The following is a 21,094-nucleotide window of genomic DNA, read 5'->3' as shown; positions in this document are numbered from 1 at the left end:
TTGTCTTCTATGATGAGACAGTTCCTTTGGAAGGGTCAAGTTGATGGTAGAGGTCTTTCTCTTGTTAATTGGAGGACCGTGATCACTCCAAAGAAATTTGGTGGCCTGGGTGTTAGAGATCCTGCGTGTGTTAATATATCTTTACTTAGTAAATTGGTTTGGCAATTGTCAGGACAAACCTTGGGTTGCTCTATTGAGGGGAAAGTATCTGAGGAATGAGGGAATTTTAGATGGCCTGTCCCTTGCAATGCTTCTCATGTTTGGAAGAGTATCTCAAAGGCTTTTGGTGCTCGATGCCTTCTCTTGGTGCGTTGCGTCACTTGATCAATCTTTTTGGTTTGACAATTGGAGTATTGAGGCCCCAATTGTTCAAGATGTCCCTTTTGTACATATATCTGACTCTGATTTAACTATTAGAGACGTTTGAAAAGATGGTCAATGGAATCTCCATGATATTTTCTCTATCATTTCAGAAGATGTCAAACAACGTTTGAACTTATAATCCGGATTTGAATGCTGGAGAGAGTTCGGGTTGGTCGTGGGGTGTGGCATCTTCTAGACTCTACTCACCTAGGAGTGGGTACAGTTGGCTAGCCAAAAGAAAATTTGACTGGAATGAGCATGATAATTGGTTGTGGGTATGGCGACTGCATATTCCTGAGAAGTATAAGTTCTTGATTTGGCTCAGTCTTCATAATGTTATTCCTACGGCAGAGTTTCGTTTGGGTCATGGTTTATCTTTATCTAGCACCTGTCATCGGTGTCAGAATAGTTCTGAATCCATTCTTCATTGTCTTCAGGAGTGCCTTAGTGCCAAGGAGGTCTGGAACCTTTTAGGCCTGTGTTCAGATAACTCGAATTTACATGATTGGCTCTACAGAGGTGCAAGGAGTGGATATGTTTTTCTTTTTTTTCGACCATCTGGTGGATTTGGAGAAGCAGGAATCATGACTTATTTAATATAGATGATTCTTGGAGTGCTAGTAAAGTGGTGAGTTTGATTCGTAGTTCAGTAAGGGAGTTTCGCAATATTTTTGCTATGCATCAATCTTTGTCTCCTCCTTCGCTTTGTTTGCATTGTGTTCCACCTCCAGTTCATTCTGTTAAATTGAATTGTGATGCTAGTTGTTTTGCTCCTTTTGGCTATGCTGGTTTTTGTTGTATCATTCACAATCCTGATGGATGTTGGTTGAAAGGTTGCACTGAAAAAGTCGAAGTGTGTAGTGTTCTTTTTGCTGAATTGTATGCAATTTGGAGAGATTTACTTCTTGCTTGGGAGAGTGGATTTCGTGAGGTTATTTGTGAAACAGACTGTTTAGAAGCTCTTTTCTTGGAAAACCAAAGAATGCTTGGTAAGGATATTCCGGAATGGGATTTGGCAAAGCATATACAGGAGGTTATGAATTGGAATTGGAGAGTCTCTATTCTTTTAATTCAGAGGACTGCAAATAGTGTTGCAGATTGTATGACTAAAGCAGCTGCTTCTGTTGTGGACATTCACTCGAATTGGAGCCAACTATGGAGTGAGCTTCAACATCTAATAGATTTAGATATGACCCTAGCCAATTAATTTGGTTTTGTCTCTTTTTTTTCGTTCTTTTCTATTTAGTCACAAAAAAAATCAATTTTTATCAAAGATGGAGATTCGAACTCGCAATCTCTTAAGTGAGTATGAGAAGATTATGTCATTTGAATTATAATTTATTTATTAGAATAAATCAATTATGAGTATAGATATTTGAATATTTAAGATTGAGTAAAGGAAGAATCAATCATAAAATAAAATAGAAAAATAAAAGTGTAATGAATTAAGGATTTTAATTATAAAAAAAATAATCAATTAAGAGATGTAACTAATATCAATAGAAATCAAATTATTGATATAAATATTACAGATATACCCTAAAATTCTGTGATATGACATATTTTGATTTATGTTTTCGATTGATTCCTTTCTATATATTCCTTTAAAGGAAGAATTAATCCTCACCTTTGGGTATATAATAGGAAAAAAAAAATAAAAATATAATAAATTAGGTTTTACTAGCTATATCTTTTTATAAAAAGAAACAATTAAAAGAAATAATTAAGATATAATTATATGGGTAAGATTAGGTGTGAAATATGATAATGTGACATTTTATGATATATGTTTAATTTTCAAAATGATTGACTTTAAAATGAATATTGATAGATGAATATATAAAAAGAAAAATGAATTGAGGGTGAAACAGTGCCATGGGAATTTGAGTAAAGAAGAAGAAATAATTTAAAACGGCGAAGAAGAAACAGAAATAAAAAAAATCAATATACATGATATCAATTAGCAATTATTTTAGAATTTGGTGTTAGTTGAGAAGAAATATAAAAAGTTAATTTATAAAATAATTAAAAAAATTAACTGTAATATTCAAAATTAATTTTTTATGTTATTAAAAATTGAATTATATAATATATAAATTGAGGTGTTTGCTGAATAAATATTGGTTGAGTAGCATTTTTATTTCTAAAATTAATTATTAAAAAGAATGGTCTATAAATTTGTAACATTTTAATATATATATATATATATATATATAATTCTATTAATAATTAAAATCATTCATTTATATTTATACGATTTAAAAGTTTTGAGGAGATTATTTACAACATATTATTGAATAATATTGGTCAAAAAAAGTTAATAACTTGGGATGATTTGATGTGGTATTTGAATTGGGTTTTTACTATTTACATCAAATTTGAAAAAAAGAGTTGTGATATATATATATATATATATATATATTAGAGAATCTAATCGAAATATAATAAAAATTGAATCATGGAAATTGTCAAATTGAGATTTTGAATAATAAGTAGCTAGGGTTGGAAGAAAAATTTGATAATGATTCGAATTAATATTTTTATATTTATTTATTTAAGAAAATAATAATATACATTTTTATCTTATTTAATTTTTAATATTTTTATTTTAGTCATTTTATTTATAATTACAATATTACATTCTAACATGTATGTTAATTTTTATTGATCATATATGAATATGTAATATAAATTTGTACTTTTTAGTAATTACTGAAAAATATTTATACAAAATATAATATAGAATAATAAAATATGAATAATGATTAGAAGACTTAATTCATCTTTTTAATATTTAATTGAGTAAGAATTTAAATATATATATATATATATATATATATATATATATATATATATTTTTTTTTAAAACATTAAAAAGACAAAAAATGCAAAATTTTATTTATTTATAAATAAGAGAATAATTAAAAAGATAAGTTAAGATTTTTAATTATTTTAATACTAATTAAATAAATTAATAAAAAATAATCTTAAAAAAATACTAATAAAAACATAAATTGAATATATATATTAATGTACGGATACATATACTAATAGTTGTCATTCCAAGTCTAATCTCAACAATTAAATTCTTGTAGAAATTGAAGTCAATCCGATTTAGTATAAAATAAAGAGGTTTAGTATCCAAAAATATTGAAAAAAAAAATTAAATTAAGTATATATTTAAATCAATTATTAAAATTAATTATTAATTATTAAGATAAGATACATATTAAAATATAAAATATATATTTAAACATAAATTAAATTATACATTAAATTATATATAATGATTATTTTTTAATTAATTTTAGTGTATTAATAATATTTTAAAAAAATTAGAAAAAAGTAAAATTTCTCAATTTTTTTTAATTATTTGATAAAATATAATTTTTTATCATTTAATGTTTTTTTATATATATTTTTTAATTTTACTTAAAGAATAAAAAATAAAAAATTATATTTTACCAAACAATAATAAAAAAAAAAAAAGTGGAGACTATCCATTGGGATAAAAGACTATGCGAGTTTTCCACGTCCAAGTTCGCACTGAACCAAAGGATACCTAAACATATTAAACAACACACTCACCAATCACAATTTCATTCCATACACACACATGGAAATCAATCATATCTGATGCAACAACTCTTGTATCTATCGGTTTCATTTCCTTCCATTTCATACATTGCATTATTTAATAAATACAAAACCCAAAGTTAGTTTTCAACTTTGCATGAAATAAAATCTATCCGTTTTTTCACAAGATCCGCGTCACCCGCAGAAACGTTATCTTATAATCTCTCCCACCATGGTAACTATACATATTTTTTGGAATTATTCATTGCACCAAACACCATAAAAAAACAGAAAACCCAAGTTGCTTAAAGCACCAGCTTCATAAGCATAGAGAGAAAGAGAGAGTGGGAAGAAATGGGGCATGGTGGAAACTTGCATAATGGAACGGAGGAAGAAGAAGAAGAAGGAGGAGGAGGAGAGAATAATAATAAGAATGATAGCATTCAAGAGAAGCAGGGTTCTCTGCTCTATGTTTCAATCAAGATGGAGAACACAACAAGCAGCAATAACACTGGTCTCAACAATGGTGACCTATTCCCTCATGTCTATGGCTCCTTCCCACTTGTCTCTTCATGGGATCCTTCCAAAGCTGTAATTTTGATTCCTACCCATTTCTCCATTTCGGTTTCCCTATTCTGGGTTGCTCTTACTTCTTCTTTTTGTTGTTAATTTTGGCTTCTGAATTTTCTTTGGTGTATGAAAAATTGTAGCTTTCTTTGGAACGAGAATCGGCGTCAATGTGGGAGTTGAGCTTTGTTGTTCCACCTAATCATGGTAATTCTTGCTTGTTTAACGTCGCTTTAGTCTTTTTGTTTTGTTTGCTGTGCCTTTTAAAGATGCAAAACGAATGCTTGATTTGTTAAAGTGGTTCACCATTTGTTCTTTAAGAATTAGAACCAATAACTAATGTTGGAGTTGAAGTTTTGCCACTGAGAAAAGCTAGTGGGAAGAGAATCTTATCCCATAATGAGCCAATTAAATGCAAACCGTATTATGTATTGAGAGGTTAAGAAAACGGGGGGAAATGTAAAGTTAGTCTGAGAATTGAGCAATAGCTTTATGAGGTTCACTATGAGACATGAGTAGAGAGAATCTTTTGTTGAAGTGTCTTGCAATTCGTATCAATTGTTAAACTGAAGTGGAAGGGAGTGGTTGTTAGGGAACAATGATGTAGCTGGTAGTGTGACCACTGGCCAGTGCTCACGAGGGTGGAATATCCCCGGATCATTCCAGTGTGTAAAAGGAAGGGAAAGCATAAGCCTATGGGAAGGACAGATAAGGAAAAGAGGTGAGGACCCTACTCGGCAATCGGCATAACTAACTGCTAAGTTGTCATGGAATAAGTGCAAAAGTGAGAGGAAATCTAGAAGGATCTGCATGAAGGGGATATTTATATTGGGAAGAGGCTGTGCATAAGAAGTGGGTGGAGAATCCTCTTTGGGTGTGAGGACTTAGGGGGGTTTCGATGTGCCTTGAGTTGTCCATAGACTGTTCTTTTGTAATTTTAAAATTTTATTTTTCTAGCTTTTATGCATCATGATCCTGGGCTTATTTCTCACGGAATTCAGCTCTATATCAGCAATACACAGCATGTTTTATTTTCATCATCTCTTTCTCTAATCTGTAATACTATGTTCTTTTTAGTGTTCTGGACCGCATTGTAACTTGCACACTTGGTTTTTTGAAATTTTCAGAAGCCTTTGATTTTAAATTCCTCCTTAAACCCAAGCACATCGATACACCTTGCTTTGTTGAGGAGGGTCCAAGTCGCCTACTCATTGGGGCAGAATTGCAGGAGGAAAACAGACTTGCTTTGTTTAGGCTTGATAATGGCAAAGTTCTAGAGTATCGAGTTCTTGTTGAATCAAGCAGGGTTTCCCCATATGACCTTGCAGCTAGTTGGAGGGCTTATCAGGGGCAATTTCGTCGTTCAGCTGTACGCGGGATACCTGATGTCAGCATAGATTCTGAACTTCAGACAGGTGGTGAGGTTAGATTCTAAATACCAGTTACCTTTATTTTTTTCCCCCTTCTCTGGAAAATGTGGTTTTGCTGTGGTGCATGATATTTGAATAAGGTATTCTGTATGGAATCTACTTCGTTTTTCATTTTTCTTGTTTAGATAACATAGCTGGACTTAAAAACCAAAATCTTTCCTCCTTCTCACTTTGCTTTTTATTTTCATTTCATATATTATGGCATAGATATTCATGGTGCTCTACTACGTTATTTAGAGCAAATACAAAGAGGTGCTTAGGATCTTGGCATCTTCCATATACTGGCTTTCTCCTCCACTCTGACTATCCCATTGCGCATGCACATGTATATACTCTTTTAGCTGTGTGGGCCCTGTTAGAACTCAGGAGTTCCTTTACTGCCATTCGATTATAGCTTACATTCTGTCCATAGAGCTATGCTGTAATATTTTTCTCCTGAAGTTGTCGAATTGTAATTGTGAAGGGCCAAGTGACTAGTATGGTTTTTTTTTTTACTAAAGTGAATTCCTGTTGCTTACGTTATGTTGCCATGTATGAGTCTTCCATTCATGATTGATGGCTTTCATTTACTCTCCGTTATTTAAACCCTCAAGTTATGGTTAGTTCATCTCGGCAGCAGTTGTTGGCAAACCATTACAATGGGCATTCATGCTTAATTTTTTACTTCTTTTATTCTTTTAATTCAGAGTGCTTCTTCTCCGAGTTTGGAGCTTGACCTCGAGCATTACGTTGTACCAGCTCCCTCAAATTCTGTGGATCCAGATGTAGTGTATGCTGCTAACCTAACAGAGGATCCTAGGTCACTCAGTAGTGAACCTTGCGGTGGGTTGCATTCATTGGGTGATGGAAATCCTCCTACTGATCAACATGAAACTGTAAAGATTTATCTATAGAATATTATTATTCTTTCTATGTTAAAAGAACTTGTAAAATTAATGTTGCTTGTACAATGTATCATATCTAATATCGGCTATGTTTATATTCCAATTAGGAGACGGAGTTTAGCATCCAAGATTTATCTAAGTTGTATAAAAGTCCTGGGATGGTTCAATCTAAATCAATGGGAACACTTTCATCTATGCATAAAGAAGATGGCAAGAGGGGAGGTCTTGTCGATAGAGGTGTTGGTTCTCCAAGACGAAGAATCATAAAATCTTCTAGTTCAAGCAGTTTCACTACTGGTATTGGTTTGGATACTGACGCCAAGGTTTGTATAAAGGATTTTGATTCCTTCTGTGATATTCAAAGTTATTTCTTGTGGACAAAAATTTATACTTCCTTCTGCTCAATTGCTTACTATTCTTTTTTCCTTTATTTACTTGTTTTTATTTTTTTTTATAGAATTCAATTCCAGCTGCTGCTGGAGCAGTTGCAGCTGGTGCCGTTGCCGATCAGATGCTGGGTCCTAAAGAGGATAGACATCTGGCAATTGTCATGGTATGAATCTAGTTCTCAGAGTAATTGTTCATACATATTTCTTATCCATGGTTTTTGCAACACCCTTTCATCACAATTTTTGCTTGTTGCTATGAATTGGAGTTCTAGCTGAAAATTGAGATTCAAAATTACAGAATATATCTAAAGAATTTAGAATTTGAAAGTACCTGGCTAAAAATGCTACCTTTCCTTTTACAGTTCGCCAAATGTTGTAAATTATGATATGCAAAATTAAATCATTCTAATTTCAAGCTAGTTTCTTTTATTTAGGTGAGTCTACCAGCTCGAGGTAAAACTTACACTGCAGGTAAACTTACAAGATATCTTCGTTGGTTAGGTCATGAGACCAAACACTTCAATGTTGGCAAGGTTGGTCTCATTCTAGATATGACTTTTTTGAAATCAATGGTCTTAACATATATACTTCAAATTGGAAAATGGCCAACATGTCAAGTATGAATGTTAACACAATTACATATTGATTTGCAGTATCGTCGCCTTAAGCATGGAGCAAATCAGGTATATCATTAACTGATCATCTACAAACTGTAACTGTTTTTTGGTTTCAAAATTTCTCTGAGTGTTGAAACTTGTTATCTGCACTATTACTATACATGTTGTGCATTACTTTATTTTCCCCCTTTTCCCCTTCCTTTTACTTGATGTTTATCTCATATACCCCAGTTTCTTGGTGAAATGTATATACTTCATGTCTTGAGGCTTGTTATAGTTCTTCGCTCCGTCTAAACAATATTTTTCTTTATCATATTAAAAAAAGAAACAATTATTATGGTTCATATTCAGGAAGACTATGTGGTTGGCAATTCTCTATTTAGAGATTGCAGTTTTTATAATATTTATCTAGCAAGCAACATTTAGGGATAAACACTCATTTTTCATTATGATGATACAATAAGGTTGCATTGAATTAAACTGAAAATGTTCATTGATCAATTTCGATGAGTAGTATATGGGGAAGGAATTCTTTGTGATAGTATCTTTCTAGCCGGACTAGTAATGCCACACACATTCATGCCCAAGACACCCCATTGTCACATGTTAGATTTGACACCCTTCTATAAACATTTGACACAGGGCTTTGATTTGACAAACTTTATCATGCAAGAGTAACAACGTTGCTCAGGACTTCAATTTGATATACATTACCATCGGAGAGAATTGTGTTCAGGGGTATGATTTTGTTCCTAATATGGGTTTGGATCATTGTTCTTTCATCAAACTGAAGGAAAGATTTTTCTTACCAAAGCTTATGCCATTAAGTTATGAGGACTGAGAGAGAAGCTTTTACAATTCCAAAACACCCTTCAAATGAAATCGCATTAGCAGAAACGTGAAGAAAACTCTACCTTGGTCAATGAATACTGGGAGAAGAGCCTAAGAATGAACGTGTTAACACTAAGATCACCATTCACTAATGTTATGATAGATCTCTTGCACTTTACAATGACATCAACTTTAAAATCTTGCTACACTATCTGATCAAAATGTGGCACATGATTTCTGTAATGCCACATTATTTTCATTCTTGAAATTATATTACTCTAGGCTGTCATGTTTGTTTTAGGAAACTTTAAATTCATGTCATATTTTACCATGCACATGCAGTCTGCTGATTTCTTTCGAGCTGACAATCCACAAGGCATGGAGGCACGGAATGAGGTAACTGGCTAGTTATATTTATATATTTCAGAACATTAAACATGGGAGTAAAATCTGTTGGTTGCATATTATTGGCCTGTTACTGTTCATTCTTAGTAAGAATTTCGATACATAACTTCTATAATTTGTAGAATTGTATTAATTTCAACTAAATTATACTTTAAGGTATCCAAACTTGCCAATTTTTCATTTTTGTTTAGCTACCATTTATTATCTTTTGAGGTAGAATTATTTTGTGATTCATGAATGATGACCTTTATTGTTGTATTGTTTCTGAATCATATAAGGGGCTGTGTCTTGGAAAATAATTTATATTGCTCTAGCTTGAGATTTTAAGAGATTTCTAATACTGCAATTAAAGAACTCAAAAAGATGGAAATGGATGGTGGGAGAGTGGAGACACAGCGGACTGAAATTTTTACGAACGGAGACTGAAACTTTAATAACATTTCTTTCCAAAAATATTCTCATTTAAATTTTTGAATTCCAAATCTACCCCTCAATCTCTATATTTATCTTAAATTAAACATGATATTGAGACATAACCCAGTCATGTATATTTTACACCAAACATAATATAGAGACTTAATTTAGTCTCTGGTTCCCAGTCTCTGTCTCTCTTCCAAACGCAGCCTTATAGAATGCCAACAAAGATTAGTTTATGATCCATGAAAATAAAATAAGAATCCAAAGTAAAATTTACATTGGCAGACATTGTCTAGTAAAGACCGTTTCTCTCATTAGAAAGCTACTTCTAAACATTTGGTTTTTCTTGAATGGTGTTGTTGATCCTAGCATCAGCAAATGAAGAACAGGACATCCAAAAGAAAATATATGCATCAACCTCAAAAGTGTTTTACTCTTATATTTTTAATATTTGGTTTGTCGTGGATGATTCTGGTTCTATATCATTTACCACTAGGTAGCAAAGCTGGCATTTGAAGATATGATATCTTGGTTTGAAGACGGTGGTCAGGTAAGTGCATTCTTGTAGAAGAAATTAGTTATTTTTATGCCTTATTTATTTATTCATAAAGTTTTAACTGGGATATATAGGTTGGGATATTTGATGCCACAAACAGTAACAAGGAACGTAGAAAAATGCTGATGAAATTGGCTGAAGGAAGATGCAAGGTACTTAATAACATTGGAATTGTTAATTATAAGATATGAAAATGATAAGGGAAGAAATGTGGGGCAGGAGGGGGCATGTTGCCGAGGGAGCGAGGATAGTGTCTGTTATATTCCTCGAAAACACCCAGTTGCTATTCGACATTATAGTTTTTCCAGTTTTGAATACAATATTACAGTGGGAAGGGAATAGCACTGCACTGCTAGTGTTCTTGTTCTTTTGTCGTTCAATTTCTTTCTTTTTCTCCATTTTTCTGATACTAGTATTTACGGCCCCTTCTAATTCACGTTTGTGTTCATTGTTCAAACAGATTATCTTCTTGGAGACGATATGCAACGATGTAGACATAATTGAAAGGAATATACGTCTTAAAATTCAGCAAAGTCCTGACTATGCAGAAGTGTAATGCTTCTTTTACAATCACTTACATTGTATCTTGATGACTGTGTGGCTAGATATGCAATAAGATTTTTTTTGCAGGTCAGATTTTGAGGCTGGACTGCGAGACTTTAAAAACCGTGTAGCCAATTATGAGAAGGCAAGTCTTTCATATGTACTTTTTTAATAATGATTGTTCAATGTTGATCTATTGTGTCAAGTAATGTTGATTTCACGTCAGGTTTATGAGACGGTGGAAGAAGGATCTTACATAAAAATGATTGACATGGCCAGTGGGCGTGGTGGGCAGATACAAGTAAGTTTAGCCATTAATTATGCTATTTGTTTTTACATAGTTCTTGCCATTTTAGCTCCGGTTAACGGTTGAGTTGTCTCCGTGTGATCTCAAGGTCACAGGTTCATGCCGTAGAATCAGTCACTAATGTAATTGTCAGGTTAAGGCTGCCTCCATTACACCCTTTGGGTGCAACCCTTTCCCAAACCTGGCGTTAATACGGGATGCTTGTGCACCGGACTGCCCTTTTTGTTGTCATTTTAGCTGTATTAAGAAAGATATGAATTTATGTTGTCTGTATTTGGGTTAGTGAAATTTTGAGAGGTTCTAATGGTTAAACTAGACGTAAAACCTTGGAGTTCAAAATTTTGATAACTCCAGTATCATTTTCTCTAGCCATGTAGACCTATGGTATATTGTGTGGTTCCTCAGGTTCTATCTTTTTGTGTAGGTGAATAATATTGGTGGCTACCTTCCAGGTCGAATTGTCTTTTTCTTGGTATGTTTCCTTCAAAGTATATGATTATTATCAAAGCTTCTTACACAAAGGCAATCAAAGCAATTGATTAAGTTAATTAATAATGTGTTTGTGGTTCAAACTCGAGCTTTTATGTTTCTTTTCATTGCATAACAGTATAACACTTCTAGTGCTAATGCATTATGGAACTTTTTGTCTGGCATTTTATTTTTGGGGATCATTTGGTGTGCTTTATAATCTTGGACCATATTTTGATTAGTCTCAAACTTTTACAAAGAATCAATACAACATCTGCTTCAGTTTGGTGCATTTCCATAACTCTCGAATTGGGGAACGCTAGGGGGACCTCTCTAGTCTTTTATGCTTTTAAGATTAAGAAGCTCCGTACTCACTTACATATTGCACCATATAATGAGTTGAGGAACCTAGGGAAGATGTTGAAATTTGAAAATAAGGTAATATTAAAATATGCATCTTATATTTATCAGAAGATTAATGATAATTGCACCCTGCAGATGCTACTTGATCAAGCGTAACTTTCTTGTCGATTTGTTGTATTGTTGCAGGTAAATACACATCTTACATCACGCCCAATTTTACTTACTCGGCATGGAGAAAGTGAGGATAATGTGAGAGGAAGAATTGGAGGAGATCCTGCATTAAGGTATATTCTCATAATCTCATATTTGGCCTCTTTTGTTCCTATTCAGTTTGATGTCAAAATTAATGACTAATTGGAACACAATGCAATTTGCTTCATCAGTAAGACTGGAGAACTTTATAAACAGAAGCTTGCAAAATTTATAGAAAAGCGTCTCAAAGCGGAAAGAGCTGCATCGGTAAGATTTTATCACTTGTATAGATTCAATATCTGCTTCTTTTTACCATGGAATCCAATTCTATTAAGAAGTTGATGCTTGGTGTATAGATATGGACTAGTACGCTGCAGCGCACAATTCTGACAGCAGCTCCAATCGTTGGACTTCCAAAGGTCAGTACCATCCTTAAACTCATGGCTGCATGCAATCATGACATCAAACTATTGAAGCATTTGACAATATTGCACATTAACATCGTTCCTTCCCTTACTATCTCTATTTGTTTGTTAGATACAATGGCGAGCACTCGACGAGATAGATGCCGGCGTGTGTGATGGTATGACATATGAAGAAATCAAGAAGAACATGCCACAGGAGTACGAGTATGTCACAAACTAGTAGCTTGATACTTTTGGTTTTAAAATCCACAGCTACCTATAACCATTTCCACCTTTTGCTTCTCTCATTGCAGAGCGCGTAAAAAGGACAAGCTTAGGTACCGGTATCCTCGTGGGGAGTCCTACTTAGATGTCATTCAGAGGTTGATACAATGCATCTTTCATCATTATTTACCTCTTAACCGCGACTTTCTTTTATATATATCTCAAGTTTCAACAACAATACAGGTTAGAGCCCGTAATTATCGAGCTTGAGCGACAACGAGCGCCTGTTGTTGTTGTATCTCACCAGGTTTTACTCTTCGAAGAGTAAATTTATGCATGTTTATTATTCAGGCCTCATGGCTGTCTAGTTTTTAGACCTTGACGTTCTTCATTGTTCTTCTCATTGCAGGCAGTATTGAGGGCATTATATGCTTATTTTACAGATAGACCATTGAAAGAAATTCCACATATTGAGGTAACCTATGAAAGTGCGAATTCATATTTCACTGAGGCACTCATATATTGAGTTCATTGCTAATATTTAAGACCTACCTCAAGTATGGTTATTTTGGTCTTAGAAAATTTGTGACTTTTACTATTTTATCATGCTTGGGTGTAAATAGAGGTGTCTGGTCTTGTATAAGCTTATTTTGGATTCGTTTTGCTAGGTAGACAATGACTTTTGTAAACAATGTAAACAATGAGCTTTAAAATTGGCCTAATAAAGTAAAAAACACACTACACCCCTACGGAAATCACAAATGAAGAAGGGAGGTTACCGTAACGTAACTGCATTGTTCACTAAACTCATTGTCTACCTATCACTAGATTTTAAGATAACAAGTTCGTCCCTTGCTATTTGAAACCGGTGATATTAGTCCTTTTGTACAAAATATGTACATGTAAACTATTATATCTGCATTTTGGTGCATGCTATAGTAGAGAGGAAAAATGGTGAAGAGAATGAAGATTCTCTTCGATAGATAGTGAGATACCTATCTAAAATATGTCATTTTATTTTTATTAATTTTTTAAGGTAGATTATACATTTCTCTTTATTACTTTGGAATTCTAATGTGAAGTTTGCGCATTTGCAGATGCCGTTACATACCATAATAGAGATTAACTTGGGAGCTACAGGTGTTCAAGAGAAAAGATACAAACTAATGGATTGAAGAGAAGGAATGAAAGAAGTTGAAGATAGATTCATCATTGTTTGGATTTCTTTTACCCTTTTATTAATATAGGATGAGAAAAGAAATGTTGAATACAATGTAAATGTAGTTCTCTCAACCCCCCTTTATTCATTTTTATGAACATTATTAAATGAAAAAGAATACATACAATATATATGGTTGGATCATCGTAGGTTGCAATTTTGCTGGCATAATATTCAAGTTACAATTAGAAGGAACTTAGAAAACCAAGTTAGGAAACAAAAATTTATACTTATGTAGTTATGTACTATACTACTATGTAAGATTTTAGTCACACTATTTAAATATATTACTAATATACAGTTATTAGTATGCTGACAAGTTTTAAAACTAATTTTGTGAGCGAGGTTGAAGTAATTTTTCAAAGAAATTAACAGGTGTGAATTAAAATGTTATGCTGACCTTAAGGTAAAGATGGTCATGCATTGAGAATTTGAGATTAACAATTCCGTTGCGAATACTTTAGGTACCTTATGGAGAGCAAGTTAGCAACGATAATTGTTATCGATGGTGCTACACGTATTAGTATTTTTTAACTAAGTCTAACTAAATTGGCATAAGTCTAAAAAAAACGTGTATATGTGTTACTGCTTTTTCTTTTCTGCACTTTTTAATGCAGAAATTTTTGCTGTTGCACAAAAATGTATTGACATAGCACACATAAATTCTTGCACATAGCATATGTTTATCAATATAGCATAAAAATTTATTCATAATAGATAAATTTTTATCTATAGCACAATTTTTTACACATAACATAAATTTTTGCTACGAATATATATTATTAGTTGGTAAGTCAATTATGGTTTTTCAAAAAATTGTGTTGTGCATAAAAAATGTGTTGTACATCGAAAATTTGTTGTCCTATGAAACAATTTTTGTGCTGTATGTATTATTTTGTTGGTTAGATATCAATATTTTTCTAAAAATTTCGGGTCTTTGAAACAAAAATTTTGGGTCTATTTAATAAAAATTCAACTACTTGTTTAGGTGATTTACTGATTCAATCAGTTTAACTGTGATTCAACCAAAATAACTGTTTTATAATAAAATAATAAATATAATATAATTAAACATACTAAAACATAATTATAGTGTAATATAAATATTAAAATATCATTCAAATTAAAGTACTACATTAACAAAAATGTTATAATCTCATTTCCAAGTACAAATCCATAAGTCAAATAACAAAAAAAAAAAAAAATAACCAATACCAATATTAAAGTTTGTCACCCATTATCAAAATCCGCAAAAATCTATTCTTGTTAATTTAAAACAAGAAAGTAGAAAAAATTCTGCTTCAAGTTTTGTGAATGGCTTTCGGAAAGGAGACAACGGTGAAACACCCGAAGATAATCATAATATTAGTCTATGGTTAAATACTTATTGAATATGAATAAAGAATTCATTCCTGAACATTAATATAGTGCAGAGCAGCAATCAGAATCGAAAATATGAAGCGTGAATAATGTTGAGAGAGATCTGTTAAATACTTAAATTCTAGAAGCACAAAACACCACCCTGCACAATATATGACATGACAAGCTTAAATCATTTAGTAATAGAGTGTATGTATCTTCCAAACCCAAATATAAGATGTATTTTGTCTTGGGTGTAACTCAGATTACATCATTATATTCTGCTGTTATCATTCAAATCTCTCTCATCATGTTAGATATATTTTCATGATTTTTATTCAGTTATTCATGGAACTAGAACCATTGGAAGATTAATTCTGCAAGATATGAAGTTACATAAAGTAGAACTAAATAGCAAAAACACAAACTTTTCATTTAACAAATTGAAAATTAGCAAATGTACCCAAAATCAGCAGTTAGCAGCATAATTAAATTAGTAATTAGCAAGCTTCCATTCAACAAATTCAAGTCTCATCATAAGTTTTGCTCAAGAGAAAGGCACTGCTACATCCCAGAAAGATTTGGTCTTTTTCTAGCTCCAGAATTGTTGAAACATCAATCGGAGATTTCATGGAATAACTCTGTACAATGATCTTTTAACACCTAAGATAAGAAGAGAAAATAAATGGTGTTAGTGGGATTATAAATATATGAATTTCTTATTTCTTGAATAATGCTACACTATAGAACAACAAAATCAATGACGTTAGAATCTTAAAATATGATCAACATATGGAAGAGCAATAGTTAAATTAGGTGTGATTAATGAGTCATAAATTGAATGTCTAGTGCAATGAAATCACAGAGAAGAATCATCATCTTATGCTCATGAAGGCTGTGAAATACCAGTTAGTTGTGCGGGGTTACCAGACAAGTTCATAATTTAATTGTTTCGGAGTTACATTCAAAGCTATGGGTGAAGTCAACCACTTCTCAATTGAGACATTCTTCCATTCAAACATTCTAGATCGCCAGTACCACACATCCTTAGTGCCTTTTGAAAACAAGTATCTGGTGTGATGTGCATAGCTTAAGATTAGTTCTGATAGAAAGAGTGAAGGTTGCTAGAGCTACAGCAAGCAATAGTCTTATGTTTTCTTCAAATTCATCTGTCTTCTTTTCAGATGTAAAGCTACAGAGGGAAGAAATTTAAAGGTTTATTCATTCATCATAACAATTCATAAAGACCTCTTCAGCATTAACATCACAGGTGAAGATTCTAAATAAACTGCACAAGTGAATAATGATTCCATTTTTCTTAAAACTGAATAGTGATAGAGGACTGTGCTGTTTTTTCAGAACAAAGGTAGAAGGGTTGAGGAGGTAATCAACATGTGCTTTATGAATTATAGGGAGTGGATTGGTGCTACCCCTTTTGCCGTTGATGGCTATGCCGGAGATGACAATGGGGTATCCTTCTTCTTAGTTAGGCTGTTATTTTCCTTTGGTTCTTTTGTTTTGCTTGATACTTTAGTCAGATGCTTTTACGCTCCACTTGTAGTGTTGAGCTCTTCTTTAAAAAAAAAAAAAAGAAAACAAACAAGAACAGATTGATTGATAATATACACAAAGGACTAGAAAGAAGAATTTGACAGAGGATATAGAATGCATCTTGGACTCTGGACAGCATTGTTATGGCAGAAGCATCATCCTCTTCAGTAACTAACTGCAAATGTATTGCAAAAACTTGCATTTGCAAGCTGACATTCTTCGAGCAATCTGCATTTAAAACTTTATCAGGATGACAAGTACAAGATTTATCAAAGTTTATACTCAAAACATAAATAGGAGTCTCTTGCAGGTACCACTCCGTACCTCCTCATAAGAAACTCGAATGGTGACACCTCGGCACCAGCACAAATCGGACGCTGTCTCAAAAGAAGTATGAACCTCACATTCAACCCTAAAATACTGTTTCAGGTAATTCTCATAACAATACCTATATGCAAAGAATGAAGATTGTCACTTTTATTTTAATAATATCTTTTTTCCCCTATAAATTTATATAAAACATATAATACAATAAAAATAATTCTTAAAAATATGAACCATAAATTATTCTTGAATAATTTAAAAACGTAACAAAATCAACTAATAAATATTATATACTGAGTATAAGAGAAATAAATGAAAGTACATTTTATAAATACGGTTCGATAAGGCACTAGTAATAATAAATTAATAACCACCACCACCAATCCACCATGGGTTCTCCATGTCAAACTATATATTACAAATTGGGGGAAAGGTATATTTTTGCGAATTAATATAACATTATTATGAGTTAGCAACTAATTGTTTCACTAATTAATTTGTTATTATCCAAAACAATAAATTTACGTGCACTGTCCTCCAAAGACAGAGATTTACAACATGCAATGCAAGCCATCAATTTCCACCATTTTCGATCTCTCTTCCCAATCAAACAACGAAAAAATGTTCCATTCCTTCCTTCTCTCTTTCTCTGCCTCTTCTTCCAATTGCACCTTCTCTGACCTTTCTCTTCCATCAACAAAGAAAAAATTCCACATTTTTTTTGTTGTTCGGGGGAGTTTTCCCCTCGTTCAATGCAATGTAATAAACTTTCTTCTTAAACCCTTTGGGGATCGTTCTCGGTTTCCATTGTTTTGATTTCAAAATGCAGAAAGGTGCAGGGGGATTGATCATCATCATAGCGCTTCTTACGGTGGTTGGAGTGGGTCGGTGTCAGAGTAGTGGTAGTGATGCAGATGTGATTCGGATTCTGAAAAGCAGCATCAATGCTCCAATGAGCTTTCAATGGACGGACCCTGACGTATGCAAATGGAGGCGCATTCAATGTGATTCGGCGAAACGCGTGACTGCCATACAAATTGGAAACCAGAATCTTCAAGGCACTCTCCCCAAGGAGCTTGAGAAGCTGTCAGCATTGCAAAACTTGGAGTGCCAAGGCAACAGTCTCACAGGATCGTTCCCTTATCTTCCCAAATCGGTGCAAAAGTTGATCATTCATGACAACAAATTCAACAGCATACCCAATGACATCTTCAAAGGGCTGGGTAGTTTGCAAGAAGTGAACATGGACGACATCCCTTTCCCTCCATGGCAGATTCCTCAAAGCCTTGCTGACTGTGTTGCACTCCGAACTTTCACTGCTCAGAGAGTTGGCTTTGTTGGCACAATCCCTGACTTGTTTGGCAAGAATGGTCATTTCCCAGGTTTGATTTTCTTGGGGCTTTCTGGTAATTCTCTTGAAGGTCCTTTGCCTCCAAGCCTTGGTACTAGTTCAATTGAGACCGTTTTGGTCAACGGTAACTCTAGGCTCAACGGTACCATTTCTGTCTTGAAAACCATGACATCCCTTAAGCAATTTTGGGCTCATGGTAATGCATTTACCGGTCCTATACCAGACATGTCAAACCATAATCATCTCTATGATATAAACTTAAGGGACAACCAGTTGACTGGTGTTATTCCACTCTCACTTACCACTCTTCCAAGTTTGAAAGTTGTGAATTTAACTAACAATCTCTTTCAAGGCTCCCCTCCCAAGTTCAAAGATGGTGTAGGAGTTGACAATTACTTGGATAAAGGGAGAAATCAATACTGCACACCCATTCCTGGGGAACCATGCAGTAGTCTTGTGAATGCTTTACTATCTGCTATTGAGCCCTTGGGTTATCCTCTGATTTTTGCTAAGACTTGGTGGGGTAATGATCCATGTGGTAATAAATGGCTTGGTATAATTTGCTCAGGTGGGAACATTTCAGTTGTTAACTTTCAAGGCATGGGTTTGTCAGGTGCCATTTCTCCTAGTTTTGCTAGCCTTACATCTGTCACAAAGTTGGTTCTTTCAAACAATAATCTTACTAGTAAAATACCAACTGAACTTACCACTATGCCTCATTTGCAGGAATTAGATGTTTCCAATAATAATTTATATGGTAATGTACCTAAATTTCGGGATGGTGTAGTTCTTAAATTAGATGGGAATCCTGATATTGGAAAGGATAGACCCAATTCTTCCAGCTCAGATTCTGAAGATGATGAGAATAATAATAATAATAATAATAATAATAATAAGAACAGCACTACTAATTACGTTATTGTAGGAATTTTGCTGGGGATTTTTATCCTACTTGTTCCAGGGATTTTGATATATATGTTCTTGTGCCGCAAAAAACCTAAGCATGCAAGAAAGTTTCAACATCCAACCGCAATTGTGATACACCCTAATCATTCTGGTGATAGAAATGCCATGTTAAAGATAGCAAGTGCTGGTGTTCATGGTGGAGGAGCAGAAGTATTCAGTCCTTCTAATAATGCTTACCAAGTTGAATCCAGTGGTAATCTTTTGATCTCAATTGACGTTTTGAAAGCAGTGACTAATAATTTTGCTGAAGAAAATGTGCTGGGAAAAGGTGGCTTTGGCACTGTATACAAAGGGAAATTGCATGATGGGACAAGGATTGCAGTTAAAAGGATGCAATCAGGAATAGTGGCAGAGAAGGGAGTAGATGAGTTCATGGCTGAAACGGCAGTGGTCACGATTCGACACAGGAATTTGGTTAATCTCATGGGGTATTGCTTGGATGAAAATGAGAGACTTCTTGTTTATGAATACATGCCTCAAGGTACTCTTAGTAGACATCTATTCCACTGGGAAAATGAAGGGTTAAAACCACTTGAATGGAAGACAAGACTCATTATTGCTTTGGATGTTGCTAGAGGTGTCGAATATCTTCATGGTTTAGCCCAACAAACTTTTATCCATAGGGATCTCAAACCATCTAATATTTTGCTCGGCGATGATATGCGAGCTAAAGTTGCTGACTTTGGATTAGTTCGCCTTGCTCCGCAAGGAAAAGCCTCGTTTCAGACCAGACTTGCCGGAACTTTTGGATATCTAGCACCAGAGTATGCAGGTAGGTACATATTAAATGCTTTTTTTTTTGTCTATACTATACTAGCCACTAGATTTAATTTATGACGCATTATTACATGGTGAAAATTCAAGTGCAGATTTCTTCATGTCAAGTGATAGACAAGAATAGTTAGATGTTTGACTAAATTGCCATCTAATGATTTTCAACTATTAACTTAAGACAGCTGCATATGTATTTATATGTCTTATTTCACAAATGATGCAGCCACTGGAAGACTTACAACAAAGGTTGATGTGTATAGTTTTGGGGTAATTCTGATGGAGCTCATAACTGGAAGGAAAGCACTTGATGAAAGTAGACCAGAAGAGAATTTCCACCTAGTTTCATGGTTTCGTCGAATGCTACTTGACAAAGATTCATTTCGAACCATCATCGACTCGACAATTGAAGCTGATGAGGAAACCTTGAGTAGCATCAACACAGTTGCAGAATTAGCAGGCCATTGCTGTGCAAGGGAGCCACACCAAAGGCCTGACATGAGCCATGTGGTGAACGTGCTTTCGCCTCTTATTGAGGTGTGGAAGCCTACAGAACCAGATGTTGATGAAATATATGGAATAAACTTTAACATGACATTGCCAGAAGCACTTCAAAGGTGGAAGCAATTTGAAGGAAATAGCACTCTTGATTTTTCTTCAAATAGTTCTCCTCCACATTCTGGAATTGCACCTTCATACAGATCTTCAGATGGACGACCAAGTTAGAAAACATTTGACATTGATGGCCTTAAACTTCACTACTGTATTTAACATTTTTTCCTTTTTTCTTTTTTGTTATTGTTTAATGATTGAGTGCAATGTATGTGTAGTTGACCATCTATGACACCCTCCATCCCTTTGCAGAACATCTTCACCCTAATGCCTTCATTCTAAAGGGAAAAAATAAGAAAAGAAAGAAGAAAAAGATAGCAATTTTTTTATTTTTATTTTTATTTTTTTTTAACAATGGGATGCAAAAGGATAGAGGTGTTGAGAATAGTTTCTGTTTACTGTTA

At 33.7% G+C, this 21,094-nt stretch overlaps 2 protein-coding genes across 3 annotated transcripts; both read left to right on the top strand.

Moving 5' to 3' along the window:
* Nucleotides 1-3,876: 3,876 nt before the first annotated feature.
* On the top strand, nt 3,877-13,900 carry LOC107609098 (6-phosphofructo-2-kinase/fructose-2,6-bisphosphatase). 2 transcript variants are annotated; one of them, XM_016310933.3, is made up of 23 exons: nt 3,877-4,530; nt 4,650-4,713; nt 5,634-5,929; nt 6,623-6,811; nt 6,928-7,143; nt 7,278-7,373; nt 7,644-7,742; nt 7,863-7,892; nt 9,000-9,053; nt 9,976-10,029; nt 10,110-10,187; nt 10,496-10,587; nt 10,666-10,723; nt 10,805-10,879; nt 11,310-11,357; nt 11,903-12,000; nt 12,100-12,175; nt 12,265-12,327; nt 12,446-12,537; nt 12,627-12,695; nt 12,781-12,844; nt 12,947-13,012; nt 13,635-13,900. In XM_016310933.3, exons 1-23 carry the CDS (start codon nt 4,294-4,296, stop codon nt 13,710-13,712), a joined length of 2,292 nt encoding a protein of 763 aa, XP_016166419.1. In that variant the 5' UTR covers nt 3,877-4,293; the 3' UTR covers nt 13,713-13,900. The 2 variants fall into 2 exon arrangements, 1 of the variants encoding a protein (XP_016166419.1); XR_002351284.2 differs by lacking the exon at nt 12,781-12,844 and having other exon boundaries at nt 3,965-4,530.
* A 3,672-nt stretch (nt 13,901-17,572) lies between these two features.
* LOC107606992 (receptor protein kinase TMK1-like) lies at nt 17,573-21,094 on the top strand. The gene is made up of 2 exons (XM_016308985.3): nt 17,573-20,079; nt 20,305-21,094. Exons 1-2 carry the CDS (start codon nt 17,814-17,816, stop codon nt 20,802-20,804), a joined length of 2,766 nt encoding a protein of 921 aa, XP_016164471.1. The 5' UTR covers nt 17,573-17,813; the 3' UTR covers nt 20,805-21,094.

The sequence above is a fragment of the Arachis ipaensis genome, chromosome B7, assembly GCF_059453495.1.
Source record: "Arachis ipaensis isolate K30076 ecotype BB chromosome B7, ASM5945349v1, whole genome shotgun sequence".
Lineage (NCBI taxonomy): Eukaryota > Viridiplantae > Streptophyta > Magnoliopsida > Fabales > Fabaceae > Arachis > Arachis ipaensis.
This window is presented reverse-complemented; position numbering and strand designations above follow the sequence as displayed.